Source organism: Amblyraja radiata, chromosome 1, assembly GCF_010909765.2.
Source record: "Amblyraja radiata isolate CabotCenter1 chromosome 1, sAmbRad1.1.pri, whole genome shotgun sequence".
NCBI classification, from domain to species: domain Eukaryota; kingdom Metazoa; phylum Chordata; class Chondrichthyes; order Rajiformes; family Rajidae; genus Amblyraja; species Amblyraja radiata.
This window is the reverse complement of record NC_045956.1, coordinates 14,541,310-14,564,043: the sequence shown is the minus strand read 5'-3', so window position 1 is coordinate 14,564,043 and position 22,734 is coordinate 14,541,310. Positions and strand designations below refer to the sequence as shown.

Here is a 22,734-nt window from a genome sequence, read left to right as displayed (position 1 = left end):
AAAGCAAGAAATGTAAAACTTGAAAATTGTTGTTGCATAAAAATCAGTGATTTGAAATCAAGGGTAATAAGAGATTGCAACAAAAAAAATCTGATAATTTATAGCAATGGACTAAATTTTCCTGTAAATGTGATTATTAGCATTTCACCCCTAATTAAAGCTACAAATGGTCAAGACTTCACCTGGGAAATGAACCACATCACCACAACAAATTATTTCAGAACTGCTAATATGAATTGCACTACCATTCCAAATTTATCTATCAGTTCCACAACGTGGAAAACAATCAAAATTCAGATTTTTATTTTTAATGTAGTCATTGTGGAGATTCTGCCATCTTAAGCAAGGCAAGTATTTATTATCTGTGGTGCAGCGGTAGAACGTTGTCAGCAGCTGTTGGGGCAGACCAGTCTTTTTTAATGTCCTCAGGAAGAACAGTCGTTGCTGTGCCTTCTTGACCAGCGCGGCGGTGTTTGTGGACCATGTGAGGTCTTCTGAAATGTGAGTGCCCAGAAACTTAAAGCTGGACACTCTCTCCACACTTTCCCCATAAATGGAGATTGGGTCGTATTCTCCAGAATGGGACCTCCTGAAGTCAATGATCAGCTCCTTGGTCTTGGAGGTGTTTAGTGCCAAGTTGTTATTGGCGCACCAGTCCGCCAGGTTCTGCACCTCCGCTCTGTATTTTGTTTCATCACCGTTGGTGATCAGCCCAATCACTGTTGTGTCGTCTGCAACTTCACGATGGTGTTGGTGTCGAATGCAGGGACACAGTCGTGAGTGAAGAGGGAGTAGAGCATGGGGCTTAGTACACAACCCTGTGGTGTGCCGGTGCTCAGGGTGATGGTGGAGGACAGGTGCGGGCCCAGTCTCACTGCCTGCGGTCGCTCCGTGAGAAAGTTCAGGATCCAAGCGCATATCGGTGAGCTGAGGCCTAGCTGGTGGAGTTTGGTGGTGAGCTTGGTGGGGATGACCGTATTGAATGCAGAGCTATAGTCAATGAAGAGCATCCTCACATACGTGCCCTGTCTGTCCAGGTGAGTCAGGACAGTGTGAAGGGCCAGAGAGATGGCATCCTCTGTTGATCTATTTGCCCTGTATGCAAATTGATGGGAGTCCAGTGAGGCAGGGATGCTGGATTTAATATGGGAGAGGACCAGCCTTTCGAAGCACTTCATGGGGATTGGAGTCAGGGCAACCGGCCGGTAGTCGTTGAGGTTGGTGATTTTGGACTTTTTCGGCACCGGCACTATGGTGGCTGTTTTCAGGCACTTGGGGACCGTTGCCAGAGATAGAGAGAGATTGAAGATTCTCGTGAATACCTCCGCCAGCTGTCCAGCACAGTCCTTTAATACTCTTCCCTGTACACCATCCGGGCCTGCAGCCTTGCGTGGATTGATCCTACGCAGAGCGCACTGTACCTCCTGAGTGCTCAGTGTTAAGGCCTGTCCCTCCGCTATGGCCGGGGTTATTTCACACCTGGTGGTGTTGCCAGTATCGAACCGGGCAAAGAAGGTGTTTAGTTCATTGGCCAGTGTGATATCACCGTGGGGGCAGGCGGGGCTGCTCTTGTAGTCAGTGATGTCCCTGACACCCTGCCACATGCTTCTGGTGTCCGCGGTATTGAAGTGGTCTTCCACCCTTTGCCTGTGGATGACTTTGGCCTTTTTTATGCCTCTGTTCAGGTTCGCCCTGGCCGCACTGTAAGCAGAAGTGTCCCTGGATTTAAAGGCGTTGTTGCGTGCCCTTAGTAGATCCTGAACCTCCTTGTTCATCCAGGGTTTCCGGTTTGGGAACATCTTTATTTGCTTGTCCACTGTGACAGTCTCCACACAGCAGTTGATGTAGGAGAGCACAGTGGCAACACCCAATTGCCACTGAGATGGTGAGTCACCTTCCTGAACCACTGCAGTCCTTCAGGTGATGTTCCCATTATACTTAGATAAAGATTTGATGAAGGAATAGTATACTAAACCCTCATTATAACGGACCATGGTGGGGGGGAGATGGTGTCTAATATTGCCAATTGTCTGCTCTAACCGAGTGGGGGATTACTGAGTAATAGAATGTGTAGGAAGGAACTGCAGATCCTGGTCCAAACCAGATAAGACACAGACAGCTGGAGTAACTCAGCAGGTCAGACAGCATCTCTGTAGAAGAGGAATAGGCAACATTTCGGGTCGAGACCCTTCTTCAGACTGAGTCAGGGAAAGGGAAATAAGATATATCGAAAGATATAGAACAAATGAATGAAAGATATGCAAACAAATAATTACATAGTAAACTGGCCATTATTAGCTAGGGACTAGGTGAAAACGAGTTAGAAAATGAGACTCAGCAAGATAATTTGAAGTTAGTATAACTTGAGTGGGGGAGGGATGGTGAGAGGGGGGGGGGGGAATGCAAGGGCTACTTGAAGTTGGAGAAATCAATATTCATACCGCTAGGTTATAAGCTGCCCAAGCAAATTATTTGGTGATATTCCTTTGCATTTGGCCTCACTCTGACAATGGAGGAGACCCGGGGCAGTAATGCTAGTGTGGGATGGGAAATTAGTGTGTTTGGCAAGAAGGGTAGTTAGAGTGTTTGGCAAGATTCAACAAGCGGTTTAGCAAAACTGAAGAATGCATCTGTAATGGACAATTACCACATTCACTTTAACCAGACCACTATTTTGAACCCATTGGGGCACTCGCAGAACTTTTAAACCCTCTACAAGGTTTCCGTCAAATGGAATATTCGTCACTAGTGAATGATATTCTAGTGGTATACATTCATGAGGCATGTAATGCAAGCACACTTAACTGCAGGCCCTAAACTCAGAATTTAAACGTCCAGAAGTACAATCTATTGACCAAGAGCAAAAGGCCAAATTTAAGTCAATGGTATCCCTACTAGTGTCCTCTACCACCCAAAAAAACTTGGTAATATTATGGTAGCTAAATCTCCAAATTACATATTATACTGATTTACCCATATATTCTTCAATTTCATTGGATCAGTTTGAAAATTCTACACATCAACTCCCTTAAATGATTATTTACACAAATAATCTTGTTCAAGGGAGAAAGCACCTGACATTAGTTCAACAAAAATGGTCATGCCATAGCAGCCACATCACAAGGAAAACTGCAAACTTAAGTGTCATGGCAGTAACCAGATCAATATTTTCCAGCTCAATACAAAATGAAATCATTTACAATTTCCCATAATTTTTTTTAACTTCATTCACATATTCATTAACATACAACACGGAGAAATAATTTGCTCTTGCACACTTACCGCTCAATTAACAGTTGATATTCTCCCTCAGCCTATCTTAATTAGAACGGCCCTATACTAATTGAGATAAATAATAGTAGTCTGGATACCAAATAATTCTAATCTTTTGTCACAATCTTATGCTTCAATAGCTCTTGATCCATTAAATCAAAGTGAAATTAAGATAACATGAAAGATAGTCAAACCAATTAACATTACGTACAGTCAAAGCAAACAATCCCAAACAGTCCCAAAATGGCTCAATCTTTTCCAGTTTGCATATTTTACACACAACAAAAGCTTTAATTTTTTTCCCATTTTACTACACTTCCCATATTTTACCTGGTCTGTTGGTTATATTCAGTGGTATTGTAGGCATGAGGACATTTGATGTATCCATGGGTTGCGAACCATCTTGTGTCATCTGATCATCTGGAGGCATATATGCAGGAGGAGGTGTATCAGCTGTAAACAGGCAAAACAGTAAGAACAGTTCCAAATCAATATAACTTTATCATAACAGTACGCTTGTCAAAATGTATTCAGGTTTAGCTCGTGGGGATGCTAATTCCTTACAAAATGTAGGTATTCAACACCATGTAACTTCTTAACCTGAAGGACACACACGATGTTTAGCGGATTGGAATTGAACATTTGTTAACAGATGTATCAGCTGGGTAAAGAGCAATTAAATGACACGCTCCAGAGCTCAGACATGTGAGCTCAGTGCATTTAATGTACATTTAGTTTTAGAATTTCACTGAAAATCAGATTTGAACCAGTTAACAAACCAGTTACCAAAAATATGTTAAATTACAAATTTATATAATTAAAATAGCATTCAGGAGATTAAAATTTAATAAATATTACGGAAGTAATGAAAATTGCTGAGTAGTGGTTTTCTAAACATACCTGGGGCATAAATGAGAATAAATCACTGTAGATTTCGGTCTAGATTTTAATCAACTTGTCTATCAAACTGATTGCTGGCTAAGATAACTGAAAAATGACACGTGGAAAAAATTAAATAAATCATTTTTTTCTTGGACTGTCTATTACTATCTAAGTACTATCTAAGTAAAGACAGGTCTTAAACCTGTAGCACTAATGTGGAGGAAGGAACTGCAGATGCTGGTTTAAACCAAAAATAGACAAAAAGCTGGAGTAACTCAGTGGGTCAGACAGCATCTCTGGAGAAAATGAATAGGTGACGATTCGGGTCAAGACCTTCAGATGGAGAGTCAGGGGACAGGAAAACGAGAGATATAGACAGTGATATTGAGATATAGAACAGATGAATGAAAGATGCAACAAAAAAAAATGAAAATGATAAAGGAAACAGGCCATTGTTAGCTGTGGGCAAGGTGAAAACGAGGTAGACAATGAGACTCAACAAGACGACTATGAAACTAGTATAACGACCTGCGTGGGGGAGGGACAAAGAGGGGAGATGTAAGGGTTACTTGAAGTTAGAGAAATCAATTTCATACCGCTGGGCTGGACGGTAGAGACCAGGCTACCACGGCACCTCCCTTATCGGTGGGTTTGATGATGTCAGGGCTGTTGCAGAGTGAGCGGAGGGCTGTACGTTCAGCGGTGGAGAAGTTAGAGTAGGTAAGGGGAGTGGAAAAGTTGAAACGTTTGATGTCACGCCAACAGTTAGAAATGAAGTGGTCTCAAGAGTGTAGAAGGCCATCTGGGGGAGTGCAAGAGGAGGGGGACCGGTGGAGTTGGGATCAACACTGGGTGGTGAGGACCCCTTTCCCTAGAAAAAAAGCACCAAGGCGGAGGCGACAGAAGAAAAGCTCTACATCGTGGCGGACTAGGAACTTGAGGCGGGGGTGAAGGAGAACGAAAGTGAGGCCTTTTTCTCTTTCGTCACATGCTACCTGACCTGCTGAGCATGTTCAGCAACATCTGCAGTTTTTCCATTTTCAGAAATTACAGCGTTGATTCAAAATTGTTGGCAAAAATCTTTTCACTTCTAAGCAAACATGAAAAAGGACCATAAAAGACAACTAACATTTTAAAAACAAAAATTGGTTACCATCTTTTACACACCACTATGTTGTAGATCTTATTGGAAATCAGAGCATTGACAATTAAAACCTTGCGATACAGGAACAGGTGCAAGGGGCCTTTGACTTGGAGGAGAGGTATGCATTTAATCACTGATATATAAAGGAGTTCCAGGGGATTTTGTGTTTCAATGTCTGTAGAAACCTTGAATTTTCATCTTGGAACATAGGCCACTTACAGGATCCAAAGATACAAAATGCTATGTAGAAATAAAAGTAATTTTAACACTAAATGAATTCAAGATAGTGGAATGGAATTGAGGAAGTGATCAAACTGCAAAAAGGAAGGAAATCTGTGACTGCTATCAGGAACTTTTCCAAACAAAAACAATGAATTAGTGGAATGAGTTTACTGATTAGATAGTGGAGAAAAACAGTGAAATAACTGGATGCTGAAAGCGTCAAAATGTGATAGTGTATCGATGGGCAAATGACGCGCATGCATGCATTTTACATAACAAAGGTTGTAGAAATTTAAAAAATGAAACTTTTGCTTTCTTGCCAAGATAGATTGTGTGGTTTATCTATAAATGCTTTCTATTTCTATGAAGAACAATCTATTCAATGGTAAAATTGACTTTACACTGCTCCATTCCAACTTCTTCAAATGCACTTATAAACAAATCCAGGAGAAAAAAATAATTGCAAATGCAAAATTAAACAAGCTGCTCATCAAACTCATTTAAGAAAGTGTGACATCACAAACATAACACAGCTTCCTAGTGTAGTCTTATTATTCCATGATTGCCATTAATTTCTTGAATAAAATTAGGCTAATAATTGAAAATATACATTTAGTTTGAATGTATACTCAATAATCATCGATAGAAATGTTATCCTAAACATTTTATTTTGACTTTGAATCAGATGTTCAACTACAGTATTTTATCACCGGTTTTGTTAATCATAAACTTCTCCTCGTAATCAATTTCAACGATGGAACTATTGACTGCAATCTTGATCAAATTTTATTTTCATTACAAGAAATTGTACCCGACAAGTCTGGTGTAATAGTGAAATGCTAGGTCCCATTTACTAATTCAGACCAATGTGTGGCTGTGAATATTAAGTATGCATTTATGGTATTATTAAGGTCAATTTATTTGTGTGCCCATAGGCAATCGTTCTCTTCCCTTCAATTTGTTTTATTTATTTATTTATTTATTTAAAATTATAGTCTATTTCTGGGAAGTATTTATAAATCAAAAGTCTGCTTTGTACAAGATGTAAATAATTGCCAACATAAACAGGAAAGGTTATGTTAGAGCTAAGCATTACTGCTCTTACCTGGCATCTGAAGTGGGCTGCTCGGCCCAGAACTTGCTGGAGAATGAGGATAGGTACTACTTCCAGGGGAGCTTGGATAACTTCTATTGGGAGAGTTAGGAAAGGGATGGGTGTTTGGTTGCTGAAAGGAAACTGGAAAGGCAGCATTTTGTGGCATAGGAGGATCATTATGTCCCAAATTACGAAACTGTGCAAGTAGGCTGTGCTGTGGATTAAATTCACTGTGCCTTGGAACCAACACCGGAGGAAGAACTAGAAAGAAAAAACAATCATTAAACATTTCACAAGAAAATCTTTAATATTTTGATAAGCAAATACTTATTCTATGATTTAAAAGTAGACAATTAACTTCTCCAACAATGCATCATTTTTAAAAACAGCATGCAGCCACTGCACATACAGGTCCACCATCGATTTTCCAGCAACTGATAGTCCAGCACGTCCTTTAATCTGCACACTTTAATACTGCACTGAGTTAATTTGTTTGGAAAACTAATATTCTGAAGGGAGGATGAAAATTAAACCTTGACCATAATCAGATTCAACTGCACTCCTCAAAAAGGTCAGTTTTCCTTTCTCTTTTATGAGGGAAATAATTGTAAGCAAGTTGCACTAATCTTCAGAAGGTAGACAAAAATGCTGGAGAAACTCAGCGGGTGCAGCAGCAACTATGGAGCGATGGAAATAGGCAACGTTTTGGGCCAAAACCCTTCTTCAGACATCCTTATGCACTAATCTTCATTTGGATTCCTCCAATGAATAACTTGTAACGACTTTTTATTTTTCAAATTTATACTGGCTCACTTACTATATTGAACTGTACTTCATAATGCACGGACATTTTCACGTATAGTTTGTCATTATGTTTCTAACTTGACAATGATCTCTGAGGAAATTTGATCTTCTTTCCTAAAAACGGTATTTCCAGGTTACAGAATTAGGCATCATTACAAACACTTTTGAATAAAATTATACGAATTTCAAGCAGATAAGGAAGAACTTGAAAGACCTTCCTCTATCATCCTTAAATTTGTACATTGGATCCAATGATTTAATGTTCAATATTTTTAATGACAGTTTTCTTCAACCATCAGCTTTACAGGATGCACATGTATACAAAGAACCATAATCATTTGAGAAAGGTTGATGCTCTGGTACACAAAAATAATGCATTTGATCTTTGACTGACTACATACAATTCCAAATGCCTTTTATCCACTTCAACAACAGAATCCCAAATTACTGATAATTACTCAGTAAAACAGTGTTATCCTTTGCCTATGAATTTGCAAGAAAACCTTCATATTTAGCAGACAAGCTATCTGATGATCACCTTACCTATTGCAATCAATCTGTCGTTTCTCTACCACAGTCGAAATAAATCAATAAACAGTCTGTGCAAGAAAAGCTGCTCAAGTAATAAAATATCAATAAAAATATAGTACAGGAGTAGATGAACAATGCTGATTAATGATACTTATTCTGCTTGACCATCAGGAATAGATCCCCATCAACCTGCCAACGTGACTACATTTGAAGCTGACATGCAACCATACAAGACAATATTATTTTTTTCAGGAGCAACATCAAAAAGACCCTCTAATTCATTGCGAGTTAATATGCATTTTTCACACTTTCAAAAACCTAATCCCATTCATCCTTGCAATTCCTCTAGTGCACAGTTTACAAGATTTTTTTTAATTCAAAATTACATTGGTTCACTTGCTACATCATAATACACACAGACCATCCCACATTTCCCTGTCTGAGTTCATGAGATCAATATAAAATTCACTACTGGCAACAAGAACTGGGCAACATGTCATTCTGAGTACATCACATCATTCATTCACTATGTTATAGAAAGAAAAATGTTAAATATACATTGTTTTATGCAGATTCAACCAAGCACAAACTGCTAGTATCATCTCAATCCAACAATAATTTGGTTTCTGAACAAAATGGTTCTTTATATGCATTATAAACCACATTGTGTTTCTGGATAGTGGAACTTAGAAAGTACATACTGTTTTTCAGAGGACACATTTTAACCTGAATAAGTCAGCTGATCGAGTAGATGGCGCAAAAGCTATTAGTTTTGGAGGTTCTGGAACAAGAGGACAGATCTTTGATGGTATTTCCTATAGACTTAAAATTGTGTAAAAATCGATGCAAAAGTTGATCACAAAATTAGGTCAAATATATTTTATCGAGTTATTTCCAGTATTAATAATACCACTCCCAATTTGGGTGCGTTATCAAAATTATAGTAGTAAATACTGAAATGCGTATTTACTACCTAAAGCATGTTTGAGTGTTAGGCAATTATTATTACTTGGTCATAAAAGCTTCCAATTCTTCCGACCACCAACGTTAAAATAGTCAATCTATAATCATCTTGATTTCTCCCAATTCTTCTGATTACTTTCTGGAAATTAATCCTGACTAAAAGGGCTAGTTATTTTTCCTATTACCATCCCAATTTTCAATTTTAATAATATTTTGATTTCCAATGTCAACTATGTTAATCTCTCTCTAGAACAAAGGTGAACTATTAAGTATTTATTTTGCATTTTTTAAATTTGTCTGCAGAATATTTTAACCTTGTTAGGAACAAAATCCCGTTTTTATTGAGGCCTTGTGACGGCCTGGAGAGATTGCTGACCGGAGGGAATAGACCCCACCGGGGCTGGCATGGGCTAGCTCCTCATGCCAGCAGGATCCATCGCTAATCAGTGTTTTGGATCCACCCTTATATTGCTACGGAAGGAATCGACTATGAATAAGAGAGCTAGCACAGCAATTGACAGAGCAGCAGGAGATAAGCTACGAAGCTGCATCTGTGGCTGGGAAAAGATAACATCAGAGAAGGGTCTCAAGATCCACCAGGGCAGGGAAAAGTGCCTGGGAGAGTTTGGTGTGGGACCTCGCATTGGCCATTACCTTCTAAGAGGTAGGCCAAATCAGTCGAGTGAAGCCCAGTGGCAGGTTAACCACCACAGTCCACAGGGTATTAGCACCCCAGGCGAAGCTCAACCAAGTACTGTCCCACCAACGGACACGAGTCCAGAGCCCAACCAGCCACAGTCAGCGGTAGAGAGGAAGATGGAAGGAAAAAAGCAGAATGGAGCAGTCACTGGCTGTGGCTGAAGAGAAAAGATGCTGTCTGGGCTGCTACGTGACCATCTAGAGGCTAACCGTAAGACACACACCCAGGGCTGATCACCCTGCGGTGGGCCAACCTCGACTGAGGGCGTCTTGTGATAAAAGGCCGAAACACCCAGTGATGTTGAGGTACACAACTGAAGATGTGTCTGATTGGCAGCAAAATCACCTAGTGGTCACCCCCAAGAATACCGTGGTGGTGTCAGTTGTGGTGAAGAACTTTAAACCAAAATTCTGATTTCCAATTTCAACTATGTTAATCTCTCTCTAGAACAAAGGTGAATTATTAAGTATTTCTTTTGCATTTTTTTATTTGTCTGCAGAATATTTTAACCTTGGTAGGAACAAAATCCCGTTTTTATTGAGGCCTTGGCGGTTTCTATTGTCTTTGAAGTCACAGTATATTTTTCAGCTTTAAGTATAAACAAGACGATGCACTAGGCAGATAAACGATAGGCACTGGTGGACATGCGAGATGATATTATAGGCAGCATGGAAGCGTGGCTTAAAGACGAGTGGGAATGATACTTAACCTACCTTCACACAGGGTATTCAGGAATGGAATGCAGGAATGAGACTATGAAAATTCAAAAAACATTTATAAAAGTTGGCAGCACCGAAACATCACCCATTCCTTCTCTCCAGAGATGCTGCCCGTCCCGCTGAGTTACTCTAGCTTTGTGTTTATCTTCCCAAAACAAACAACAGTGAGAAGATGGAAAGATCAGATGAGATTGTATGGATAGAATAAAACAAAGGGACAATTAAAAGTTGAGTGTACTTTAGAGCCCTCGTCTGAGAGAAATTGAAGAATAAAATTGGCAAAATTCTGACATGCAAAATTGGGCCACAATAGTGGGAGGATTTAACTTACCCAAATATTTACAGAAAAGTGCAGAATACTTCAGCTGCATTGCAAGATTTTTTTAAGCCAATATATATCAAAAGGAACATAGAGGTGCGAATGGAGGAACTGCAAGTAGTGAGTGAAACCGGGATTTGATTTAAGGGAGGGCAAGGAATATATCAGTGGAGAAAACACTAGTGTTTTTTGGTCACTAGTGATAGTGACCAAAAATCAGTTATATTTAGTGGAGTAATACCAATGGACAAAAATAAGAGTAAAAGATTGAAATCGGGATATGGTCAATTATGCCAGGCTGGGACGCAACTTAGCAAAAATGGATGGAGCCATTAACTTGTGGGAGGAAAGTGTAGGTCTCATAGAAACATAGAAATTAGGTGCAGGAGTAGGTCATTCGGCCCTTCTAGCCTGCACCGCCATTCAATATGATCATGGCTGATCATCCAACTCAGTATCCTGTACCTGCCTTCTCTCCGTACCCCCTGATCCCTTTAGCCACAAGGGCCACATCTAACTCCCTCTTAAATACAGCCAATGAACTGGCCTCAGCTACCAGCTTTTCTGTGGCGGAGAATTCCAGCGATTCACCACTCTCTGTGTGAAAAATGTTTTTCTCATCTCGGTCCTAAAAGATTTCCCCCTTATCCTTAAACTGTGACCCCTTGTTCTGGACTGCCCCAACATCGGGAATAATCTTCCTGCATCTAGCCTGTCCAACCCCTTAAGAATTTTGTAAGTTTCTATAAGATCCCCCCCTCAGTCTTCTAAATTCTAGCGAGTACAAGCCGAGTCTATCCAGTCTTTCTTCATATGAAAGTCCTGACATCCCAGGAATCAGTCTGGTGAACCTTCTCTGTACTCCCTCTATGGCAAGAATGTATTTTCTCAGATTAGGAGACCAAAACTGTACGCAATACTTCAGGTGTGGTCTCACCAAGACCCTGTACAACTGCAGTAGAACCTCCCTGCTCCTATACTCAAATCCTTTTGCTATAAATGCTAACATACCTTTCGCTTTCTTCACTGCCTGCTGCACCTGCATGCCTACTTTCAATGACTGGTGTACCATGACACCCAGGTCTCGTTGCATCTCCCCTTTTCCTAATCGGCCACCATTCAGATAATAGTCTACTTTCCTGTTTTTGCTACCAAAGTGAATAACCTCACATTTATCCACATTATACTGCATCTGCCATGCATTTGCCCACTCACCCAGCCTATCCAAGTCACCTTGCAGCCTCCTAGCATCCTCCTCACAGCTAACGCTGCCCCCCAGCTTCGTGTCATCCGCAAACTTGGAGATGTTGCATTCAATTCCCTCGTCCAAATCATTAATATATATTGTAAATAGCTGGGGTCGCAGCACTGAGCCTTGCGGTACCCCATTAGTCACTGCCTGCCATTCTGAAAAGGACCCGTTTACTCCTACTCTTTGCTTCCTGTCTGCCAGCCAGTTCTCTATCCACATCAATACTGAACCCCCAATACCGTGCGCTTTAAGTTGGTATACTAATCTCTTATGTGAGACCTTGTCGAAAGCCTTCTGAAAGTCCAGAAATAACACATACACTGGTTCTCCCATATCCACTCTACCAGTTACATCCTCGAAAAATTTTATAAGATTCGTCAGACATGATTTACCTTTCATAAATCCATGCTGACTTTGCCCTATGATTTCACCACTTTCCAATTGTGCTGCTATCCCATCTTTAATAACTGACTCTAGCAGTTCCCCCACTACCGATGTTAGACTAACTGGTCTGTAATTCCCACTTTTCTCTCTCCCTCCCTTTTAAAAAAAGTGGGGTTACATTAGCTACCCTCCAATCCTTAGGAACTACTCCAGAATCTAAAGAATTTTGAAAATTTATCACTAATGCATCCACTATTTCTGCGGCTAATTCCTTAAGTACTCTGGGATGCAGCCTATCTGGCCCTGGGGATTTATCAGCCTTTAATCCATTCAATTTACCTAACACCACTTCCCGGCTAACCTGGATTTCACTCAGTTCCTCCATCTCATTTGACCCCCGGTCCCCTGCTATTTCCGGCAGATTATTTATGTCTTCCTTAGTGAAGACAGAACCAAAGTAGTTATTCAATTGGTCTGCCATGTCTTTGTTCCCCATGATCAATTCACCTGTTTCTAACTGCAAGAGACCTACATTTGTTTTAACTAATCTTTTTCTCTTCACATATCTATAAAATCTTTTGCAGTCAGTTTTTATGTTCACTGCCAGTTTTCTTTCATAATCTATTTTCCCTTTCCTGATTAAGCCCTTTGTCCTCCTCTGCTGGACTCTGAATCTCTCCCAGTCCTCTGGTAGGCTGCTTTTTCTGGCTAATTTGTATGCTTCATCTTTTGTTTTGATACTATCCCTGATTTCCCTTATTATCCACGGATGCACTACCTTCCCCGATTTATTCTTTTGCCAAACTGGGATGAACAATTGTTGTAGTTCATCCATGCAGTCTTTAAATGCCTTCCATTGCATATCCACCGTCAACCCTTTAAGAATTAATTGCCAGTCTATCTTGGCCAATTCACGTCTCATACCCTCAAAGTCACCTTTCTTTAAGTTCAGGACCCTTGTTTCTGAATTAACAATGTCACTCTCCATCCTAATGAAGAACTCAACCATATTATGGTCACTCTTGCCCAAGGGGCCACGCACATCAAGACTGCTAACTAACCCTTCCTCATTACTCAATACCCAATCTAGAATAGCCTGCTCTCTCGTTGGTTCCTCTACATGTTGGTTTAGAAAACGATCCCACATACATTCCAAGAAATCCTCTTCCTCAGCACCCTTGCCAATTTGATTCACCCAATCTATATGTAGATTGAAGTCGCCCATTATAACTGGTTTACCTTTGTTGCACGCATTTCTAATTTCCTGATTGATGCCATCCCCAACTCCACTACTACTGTTAGGTGGCCTGTACACAACTCCCACTAGCGTTTTCTGCCCCTTAGTGTTTTGCAGCTCTACCCATATCGATTCCACATCCTCCAAGCTAATGTCCTTCCTTTCCATTGCGTTAATATCCTCTCTAACCAGCAACGCTACCCCACCTCCTTTTCCTTTCTGTCTATCCCTCCTGAATATTGAATACCCCTGGATGTTCAGCTCCCAGCCTTGGTCACCCTGGAGCCATGTCTCCGTGATCCCAATTATATCATAGTCATTAATAGCTATCTGCACATTCAACTCATCCACCTTATTACGAATGCTCCTTGCATTGAGACACAAAGCCTTCAGGCTTGTTTTTACAACACTCTTACCCCTTATACAATGATGTTGAAAAGTGGCCCTTTTTGATTTTTGCCCTGGATTTGTCTGCCTGCCACTTTTACTTTCAATTGAGAATTGAGAATTACAGGAAGAACGTACAAACTCTGTACAGACAAGCACCCATAGTCAGAATTGAACCGGGGTCTCTGGCGCCGTTAGGCAACAACTCTATCATTACGCCACCGTGCTACCTAGTTTCAAAGCTATATCTATATTGTCCTATTTCAAGCAAATCTTCAGATCAACTCAGCAGTGTCTTTTTTTTTATTTTTAAACCTTGCATTCGACAGTTCCCAATTTTCTGTAACATATCCACTGAACATCTCGTTGAATCAGGCACTGGGAGATAACCAACAATGTGGTCCCAATGTCAAAATCACCTGTATTGCCTCAACCACAAATTCAGTGGTTCTTTATTGTCACATATGCACAGCATAGTGAAATTCTTTTACACAACCACAAATGCAGTCACCACAATTTTGGTGCCCGTTAAAATTATTAAATAAACAGAAAACACAAACAGCCCAAAGCCTAGTCCACGCTGGAAGTCCTGGAGCTCCCCGATCCAGGAAGTCTGCAGGCCCATGACCCGATGTCCCTCAGCTCTGCCGACCACCATTGTGTACCGGGGGACACTTCCTGCAACCGACCTTCCAGGCGCTGGAGGAAATACCTGGAACCCTCTCCTACTCCTCGCATCAGTCACCGCCAGTGGATCTCGCCTCGACTCTCCGATCTTTGGGTCCTCACTCCTGGTGGTCCTTGGCCAACCCATCCTTAATCTCGGCGGTCACTTCGGTCGTAGCCCAGGTCCGTTCCAGCAGGGTCCCTGCACAGCACTCGCTGGAAGCATCACATCTTCCCTTCTATGCCAGTAGTGGAAATAATACTTGCACAACAACAAATGCTTAACAATTGGTGACAGAGCAATCAGCCTAATTTTTAAAATTTCAAAGTTATTCTTGGATTCACAACCTTTGCTTTGCAGAATATTCCATTGAAAGACTAATTCTTGCCTAGTAGAATTTAAATAATCTTGTATTACAGTGAATAAATAAATAGCCTCAGAATAAAATAATTATCCTTCAGTTTGCCCTCTGGATTTATTAACTGAGGATATTTGTCTGCTGCCTGCTTGTCTCCTATTCCAGCTGGCGAGACCCACTCTAACCACTCGCATTCAGCCGGTGAGACCCCTCTAACCACTTCCATCTAATTGGCAAGACCAAGCACTTACATCATTTATATTGATACCATCAATTAAAATATGTATCCACGCACAAACATGTTCAGTGCCTGAAAAGTCAGTGATTTATTTCGAAAGACAAAGGGTTGGAGGTTTTGCTAGCATTGTATAGACCCTTTTCCAGGCCCCTGTTTGAGTATCTGGAATTTCCTGTGTTCTGTTTCCTCAGTAGATTACACAGCTGTCAATGAGTCATCCTCTTCATAATATCCTTCAGGTTTGTGAGATTATGAATTCACACCCGACATAGGTGCACATAATCTGTTGCTGTGCAGCATCTGTTATGTCTGTTGAGGCCCATACCAGAGCAACAACCCGAGTTGCATCTGCTGCTCTTGAAGACAAACTTAGTCACGTCATATGCAGTTTATTTTTCCTAAGGGATCTCATTCTCCTTTGGAGGCCTTGGAGTTTGCAGCTTCATTGAATGAAACCCCGAGCACCTGTTTTTAGTCGTCCTTGTTAGCTCATACATGTCCGAAGGTTTGAACTTCTTCTTGCGTTGGAGGCTGCAGAAATTATGTAACGCCCTCCAGACGCTGTAGTCAGTTCAATGTGCTGTTGTCGAGGGCCGTGAGGTCTACCCCTCCACCAGGGGGCGGAGGACAGCGCAGTCGAAAATGACGTGCTGCGCTGTTTGCTGGTCTTCTCCACTCACGCAGGCTGCTGATGAACGCAGCCCCCAGCGATGCATGTTGGCATTGAACTGGTCAACCCCTGTACGGAGCCGGTTTAGGGCGCCCACTCTTTGCGGGGCAGGTCCGAGCTGGGTGGGGCTGTGGTGTTCGGTGCAACAGTGAATTGTGGAGGTTGCGAAATCTGTTCCCAGCTGGTTCTCTGTGCTCCTAGTGTGTTGAAACCGGAGCCACGTGACGGGAGAAGGGACGACGAGATGACAGGCGTTGAGGTCCCAGTTGCTGCGTGTCCTGGGCGAGGTGGTGCAAAGGATGTTCGGCGTCCGATGGGGCCTTGCACACCAGCCTATGAGTGAAGTACTCTCTGCGAAGCTTGGCTGTGAGCATCGGCAGATCCGTCGGAGTAGGGCGTAGGCAGCCGGTGATGATCCGCACGGTGTCGTTGAGGATGGCGTCTAGCTTGCTAGTATGAGCGCTGCGGTACCATGCTGGGGCGGCATACTCCGCGGCGATGTACACGAGTGCAAGAGCACTAGTTCGGAGAGTAGATGTCCTGGCGCCCCATGACGATCCAGCCAAGCAACGCAGAAGTTGTTCCGCGCCGAGACATTAGCACGGAGAGCTTCAAGGTGTTGCTTGTAGGTCAGCTGCCGATCTAATTTCACAGAGGTGTGTAGGAAATGGGGTTATAGGGTAATGGTTAGTTGGCGTTGAGCTCCCTTGTTCTTCAGGTGAAAGGTCGATGTGGTGGTTTTTGCCACGCTCAGTTTTTGGCTCCAGGGCTTAAGGTAGCCGAGAGCACATCCTCCACGTTTGACCAACTCCTGTCCGAATTCACTAGGGCCAGGTCATCTGCGTATCCATATTGGCGCGAGTCGTGCTTGGCAGATCGCTGATATAGAGATTGAAGAGCATGGGGGCCAGTACCGAGCCTTGGGGGACTCCGTTTCTTAGGCGTCGCAGATTGTCTATCGCTGGTCTTGAATACAAAACTGCAGTTGGCAAGGAACTGCACTAAATGGCGGTCAGGAATGGTGCGGAGAAGCTTCAAGATCAGGCCCTGGTGCCACACTGTATCGTTGGCGGCGGTGAGGTCCACCAGTGTGACGCCCACCTTGTGACCTTTTTCAAAACTGTCTTCCACGTCATTCTGTCAGCTTGGCTATTTGGTGGGTGGAGCAGCGTCCACGACGAAATACGGCTTATTCAGCGGGTAGTTGGGGGTCAACAATTGGATCGAGCCGGGCCAGGAGAAGCCGTTCCAGGAGCTTGTACGGGACACAGAGGAACGAGTTGGGCCAACAGGTCCTTGGGTTGTCCGCAGGCTTGTTTGGTTTTGGTAGTGCAATGACGGTGGCTTTCTGCCAGATCTTCGGAATGGACTGACCAATGAGGCAAGAGGAGTAGAACTCACGGAGCCAGACCAGGTATTTACGACCGCAGTGTTTCAGGAGTTCTGGGGGGATGTTGTCAGGACCCTGCGCTTTTCCGCATTTCAATTGAGAGATGACAGAAGAGAGTTCTGCAGAGGAAAAGGATGCTGACAGGAGCCCATCAGTGCCTGGAGCTTTCCAAAGATTAGTGGTTTCCTGTTTGGCAGAACGAGTATGGTTCTTGTCCGCGTCTTTGAAGTGTCCGTTGGCCAGGAACTGGTGCGCGATGGAGTCGGCCGTGACAGGGCAATGCTTTGGGCTCATGTTGTCAACCTCACCGTGGTGAGCCCCGTCAACTGACCTCAGTCAGGCGAACGACAACAAACAGAGACAGCAGCAGAAATAACAACGAACAAGCACCAATAGCTTGCAGCCTTAATGCAACCTCAGTCTCCGCAGCTTGGCTGCCAACCTTTTTAGGGCGGGCTACTACGGATGTCGAACCGGATGGCATCACCCTGCTGCAGCTGAATGCGGTAGGTCAAGGCCAAGACTACCATCATTGAACATCTGCTACAGACCCACAAGGTCATTGCAATCCTGCTTTAAGAGACTCACAAAAGTGACAGCTCCCATCTGAAGATCCCAGGTTATACCCTGGCCGCCTAACCCGAGGGGATTGCCACTTTTGTAAGGAACACAGCAAAATGGAAAGTGATTGCAGCGTCCCCTCCTGACTCTGACGTGGAATGGGCGGCAACACGTCGAAGGTGTCACTGTCATCAATGTATACAAGCCACCTTCTACCAAAAATACTCCATCACCTCCTTTGGTTCACCCTGCATATACGCCAGAGACTTTAACTGCCACAGCACCACCTGGGGCTACCGGTCAACTAACTCAGATGGCGCTGCACTAAAAGGTTGAAGAACACCTAGTTATTAAGCCACACTTTTTCTAGACAAGTTGGAGAAGAATTGTGGCAGTTTTCCCAATGCACTGGTTGATCTGCGTTAAAATGAAGTCAGTAAGTTCTAAACAGAAACAAAGCAACTCTGCCTAACTCTGGATGCTAATGCATAACCGTTGTTGTATCTGATGGTTCAAGCATCTAGACTGCGTAAAATAGGTTTCATGGATCAGTTTATTCGTAAACATTTTTGTTTAATGTTAGCAGGTTCACTATGGGTGAAGCAAGACATGAAGGTGGATGTGACCTTCATAATAAACCGACAAAGATTAGTCCAAGATCCATTATTCAGCAAAGCAGAGAATTGTGGAATATAGTAAGATAGTTCTGAAAGAATAATTGACTCGAGGTTACAGATTTTGTGGTATGTTTTCAATATTCCTTGCCACAAAAGTGCCTGACAATGACCATTGCTGACAAAGGTTTCTTACCACATCCCAATGACATTTAACAGTATTATTCAACATTCTAGGAGATTAGTAATGACCTGAAGCTTAAAATCAAATTGTACTCCCTGCATCGAAAGGCTCATTCTTGATTTTCATTCGTACTCCTTGCACCCACCTCTTAATCACCCAAAAGATCCGTCAAGCGTGTGATATAATATTCTGCCCGGATCAACCGCAAATGCAATCTAAACCAGCTCACAATCCTGGATAAAGCAGCATGCTTCAGTAACACCACCTTAGTTGTTCATTCCCCCCCATAGCAGTACATTTATGGCTTTAATGTTTATCTTTTACAAAATGAACTGAAACATCTCACCAAAGCTTTTTCAATAGCATCTCTCAACAATAACATTTACCCATTTTTGCAACAATATTTATTGAAGGTGGCACACCGGCGCAGCTAATAGCGTTACGGCCTCAGTGTCAGAGGCCAAGGTTCAATCCCGTTTGGAGTTTACATGTTCTCCGTGATCACTGATTATTCCAGATGCACTGGTTTCCTCCCACATCCTCAAAACAATAAAAGGCTGGTACATTAAATGGCCAAAGATAATTGCACAAAGGTCAGTGGTAAAATCTGAGGAAAGTTGAAGAGAATGTTGGGAAAATTGAAAAATATTTGGATTAACATAGACTTAGTGAGAAATAAGTGGGAGATGGTCAGTGCACTGAATAGGCTGAAAGGCCCGTTTCTGTCTGTATCCTTTCCCAAGACACACAGAAATCAGCTCCAGGAATAAAGAAATGCCACCAACACAAGTTGTCCTCTTGACTGAGAAATCTAATGCTTTTCCATTATAGAGAAGTCAAAAATCCTTGGGCACGCATTGAACACTAACATGCAAATAGATGGCACAGCACTCCTTTCAAAAAGGGCAGTCAGATTGGCAGTAAATTTCAGAAAATTTGTTTCCCATGACTAAATAGAGAAAAACCTGTAAAGAATTACATATGCATCATCAAATATGGCTGCTTCAGCATCATGGCTAGAGAATCGAACTGGAAAAAGTCAAAGACAGGGGCTTATTTTTAATTTTCTGGGTAATGAGCAGTTTATGAAAAAAGGTCAACAAAATCATACGAGGCTTGACATTGAGGGAGCAGCCAAAAATATCGTATTCTCAGCTTGAAAAGGTGTACATGCATGTAGGATACAGCACAGTATTTATATAGCAGGTAGCAAGAGAATTGGAAAGAGTACTCAATAGTTTATTGAACGTGGAGGAGCAACTGTAGACCAAAGCTAAAAGGCACTTAATATGGGTAGCGCTAACCCAAGGAAGCTTCTAGTAGTAGGATTTCGAAGACACTAAATGGATGTTTCTAATATTAGCCATAGATGGTCATGAACTACTTTGGCATGGAGAAAATAATCTTGCAGGTGATCCTTCTTTTGGCATTTACTGGAATAAAAAATATTTGACAGAGGTTGCACATTTGACATTATTTAATAGTTAAATGTACAGAGGGATCTTGGGGTCCAAGTTATCACTCTCTGAAAGTGGTAACACAAGGGAGGCAGAGGAATGACTCCGGGACTGCTTGGTAGTCAGTAGACTGTGCAATGTTCAAGGATTCGGCAACAGACCTCAATGAAGTCGTCACAGTTGTAACCAACTTCATAAGAAAATGTGTGGAGGAGTGTGTTCCCACAAATACCAGTCTTCCCCTACTAAAAACATTGGATAAACTAGGAGGTCCATATTCTTCTATGGACTAGATCTCCACTGGACAACTTGGCCAAAAACACATATGTCAGGCTGTTGTTCAGACTACAGCTCGGCGTTTAACACCATTAGCCCCTCCAAGCTGATTGCCAAGCATACGGAACTGGGTCTCTGCGCTTCCCTCGTCAACTGGATCCTCAACAAACCATAATCTGTCCGAAATGGCAGCAACACTTTCCCCTCGATAAATATCAGCACAGGAGCACCTCAAGGCTGCGTGCTCAGCCCCCTGCTCTAGACTATACTCACGACTGTGTAGCCGGACTCCATCTTCAATTTCCCCCGATGACACCACCCATTCTTGGACAAATTACAGATGACAATGAATCGGAGTATTGGATGGAGATAATCGACTGATCAAATGGTGCCAGAACAACATTGGTCTCAACTTCAGTAATACCAAGGAACTGATTGTGGACTTTGGAAGAGGAATGAGCATCCACAAACCTGTCTTCATCGATGGGACAGAGGTGGAGAGTCAAATACTTCAAATTCCTGGGCATGCATCTCTGAAAATCTGTTCTAGACACAGCACATTGAAGCAATCATAAAGAAAGTCAATCAACACCTCTACTTAGACGATTGCGGAGATTTGGTATGTCAACGAATACTCTCTGAACTTTTACAGGTGTACAGTAGAGCATATTGACTGTTCGCATAGAGGCTTGGTTCAGCAACTTGAACGCCCAGGATCCACAAATATTGCAAAAAAGCAGTGAACACTGCCCAGTCCATCAGGAGTACTGATATCCACACCATCAAAGGGATCTACAAGAGTCATTGCTTCAAAAAGGCAGCAAGCATCAGTAGAGACCCACACCACCCTGGTCATACTCTCATTTCATTCCTGCCACCTGGAAGGAGGTAGAGGAGTCTGACAACCAATGCCCAAGTTCAGGAGCAACTTCTTCCCTACAGCCATCAGGCTATTAAACACTACAACCTCCAAATAGGCTGCAAACTATATAGATTTGGACAGGTTATTTTTTACTTTGCACAACTATTGTCTATTTATTTGCCTTTGTCTTGTGAAAACAAACACCTGGAGAAAAGCTGGACAGGGAGCACAGGGAGAATGTGCAAACTACACACAGACAGTACCAGAGGTCAGAATTGAGCCTGGGTCTCTGGCACTATGAGGCACAGCTGTATCACAAATAGATTCTAAGTTAATCAGCAACTCCAATTCAGAATGTTAATTCTTAAATTACAAGTTACCATAAAGCTAGAAAATGCATAAGACTAGAAATAGGAAAATGAATGGGAAGACATGAATAACACCAGCAAGATCTTTATTCTACATGAATTTAAAAAAATTAAGAAAGGAAAAACTGAGCAATTGAAGACTAGACTACAACTGTAAATTCATCACAATCCCAAGTAAACTGATTTTCATGACATTTTAATATCAACATGAATTTGCACACTGCTGTTAATAACAAAGCAGTACAAACATATACAAAATTTGATACCAAGCCCCAAGGATACAAGGCAAATATCTAAAAGCACAAAAGGAGGAAGTTTTAAATAGTGTAGGCGACCCCAGGTTAGCTATTTGTTCAACATAAATTCACATTTATATAATTCACAAATCACCACCCAGAAATTTGAGGTCGGGAATAAAATTCACTCAAGAAATTAAGTTACAAAAATGTGTTTTTCTTCAACCTGCTTCTCGGTTACAGAACGCTACAGAAAATCACAATACAGACCTTTTTCAAGGAATTCAGCATTGTCGTCCTTTGTGAGGTGAAGGCACCTTAGAGGTGAACTGGTCTGAGGAAGGAATTCCATGATAATGGACTGAGTGCCAAGGACATGATTTGTGACAGAGGCAAGATGCCAGAATTAGAATACAGATCTGATGGCAAGGCCAGATGAAATTAGAGATAAGGAAGGAGGGAAGTGCCAAACAAGATAGGAATTTTGATTAAACAAACGAGATTGAAGTGGCTTATTTATAGAAGACAGATTTTCATGGAAGGTAGACATAAATATAGATGGGTTGGTGAGCAAGTTTGCTGACGACACCAAAATTGAAGTTGCAGACAGTGAGGAATGCTGTCAGAAGATACAGCAGGGTATAGACCAGCTGCAGAAATGGCAGATGGAGTTTAATCCAAGCAAGTGTGAGGTGTTGCAGTTTGGGAGTACGAATGTAAGGAGAGAGCTTATAGTTAATGGCAAGCCCTTAACAACATTGATGTGTAGACAGATCTTGGAGTCCAAGTTTATAGTTCACTGAGGGTGGCAGCACAAGTAGATAAGGTGGTTAAGGTGGCATATTGTATGCTTGCCTTCATTGCTAGGAGCATTGAATATAAGAGTCATGAAGCATCCCCATAGGACTTTGGTTAGTTTGTATTTGGAGTATTGTGTACA

At 42.1% G+C, this 22,734-nt stretch overlaps 1 protein-coding gene across 3 annotated transcripts in view; it reads right to left on the bottom strand.

Moving 5' to 3' along the window:
• Positions 1-22,734, bottom strand: part of smad1 (SMAD family member 1) — a 72,740-nt gene that overhangs the window by 15,888 nt on the left and 34,118 nt on the right. For all 3 annotated transcript variants that reach the window (XM_033017945.1, XM_033017960.1, XM_033017953.1), the window contains 2 exons: positions 6,627-6,878; positions 3,604-3,726 (listed from right to left, as the gene is read on the bottom strand). In XM_033017945.1, coding sequence (XP_032873836.1) covers positions 3,604-3,726; positions 6,627-6,878 — 375 coding nt within the window. The remainder of the gene's footprint in view (positions 1-3,603; positions 3,727-6,626; positions 6,879-22,734) is intronic.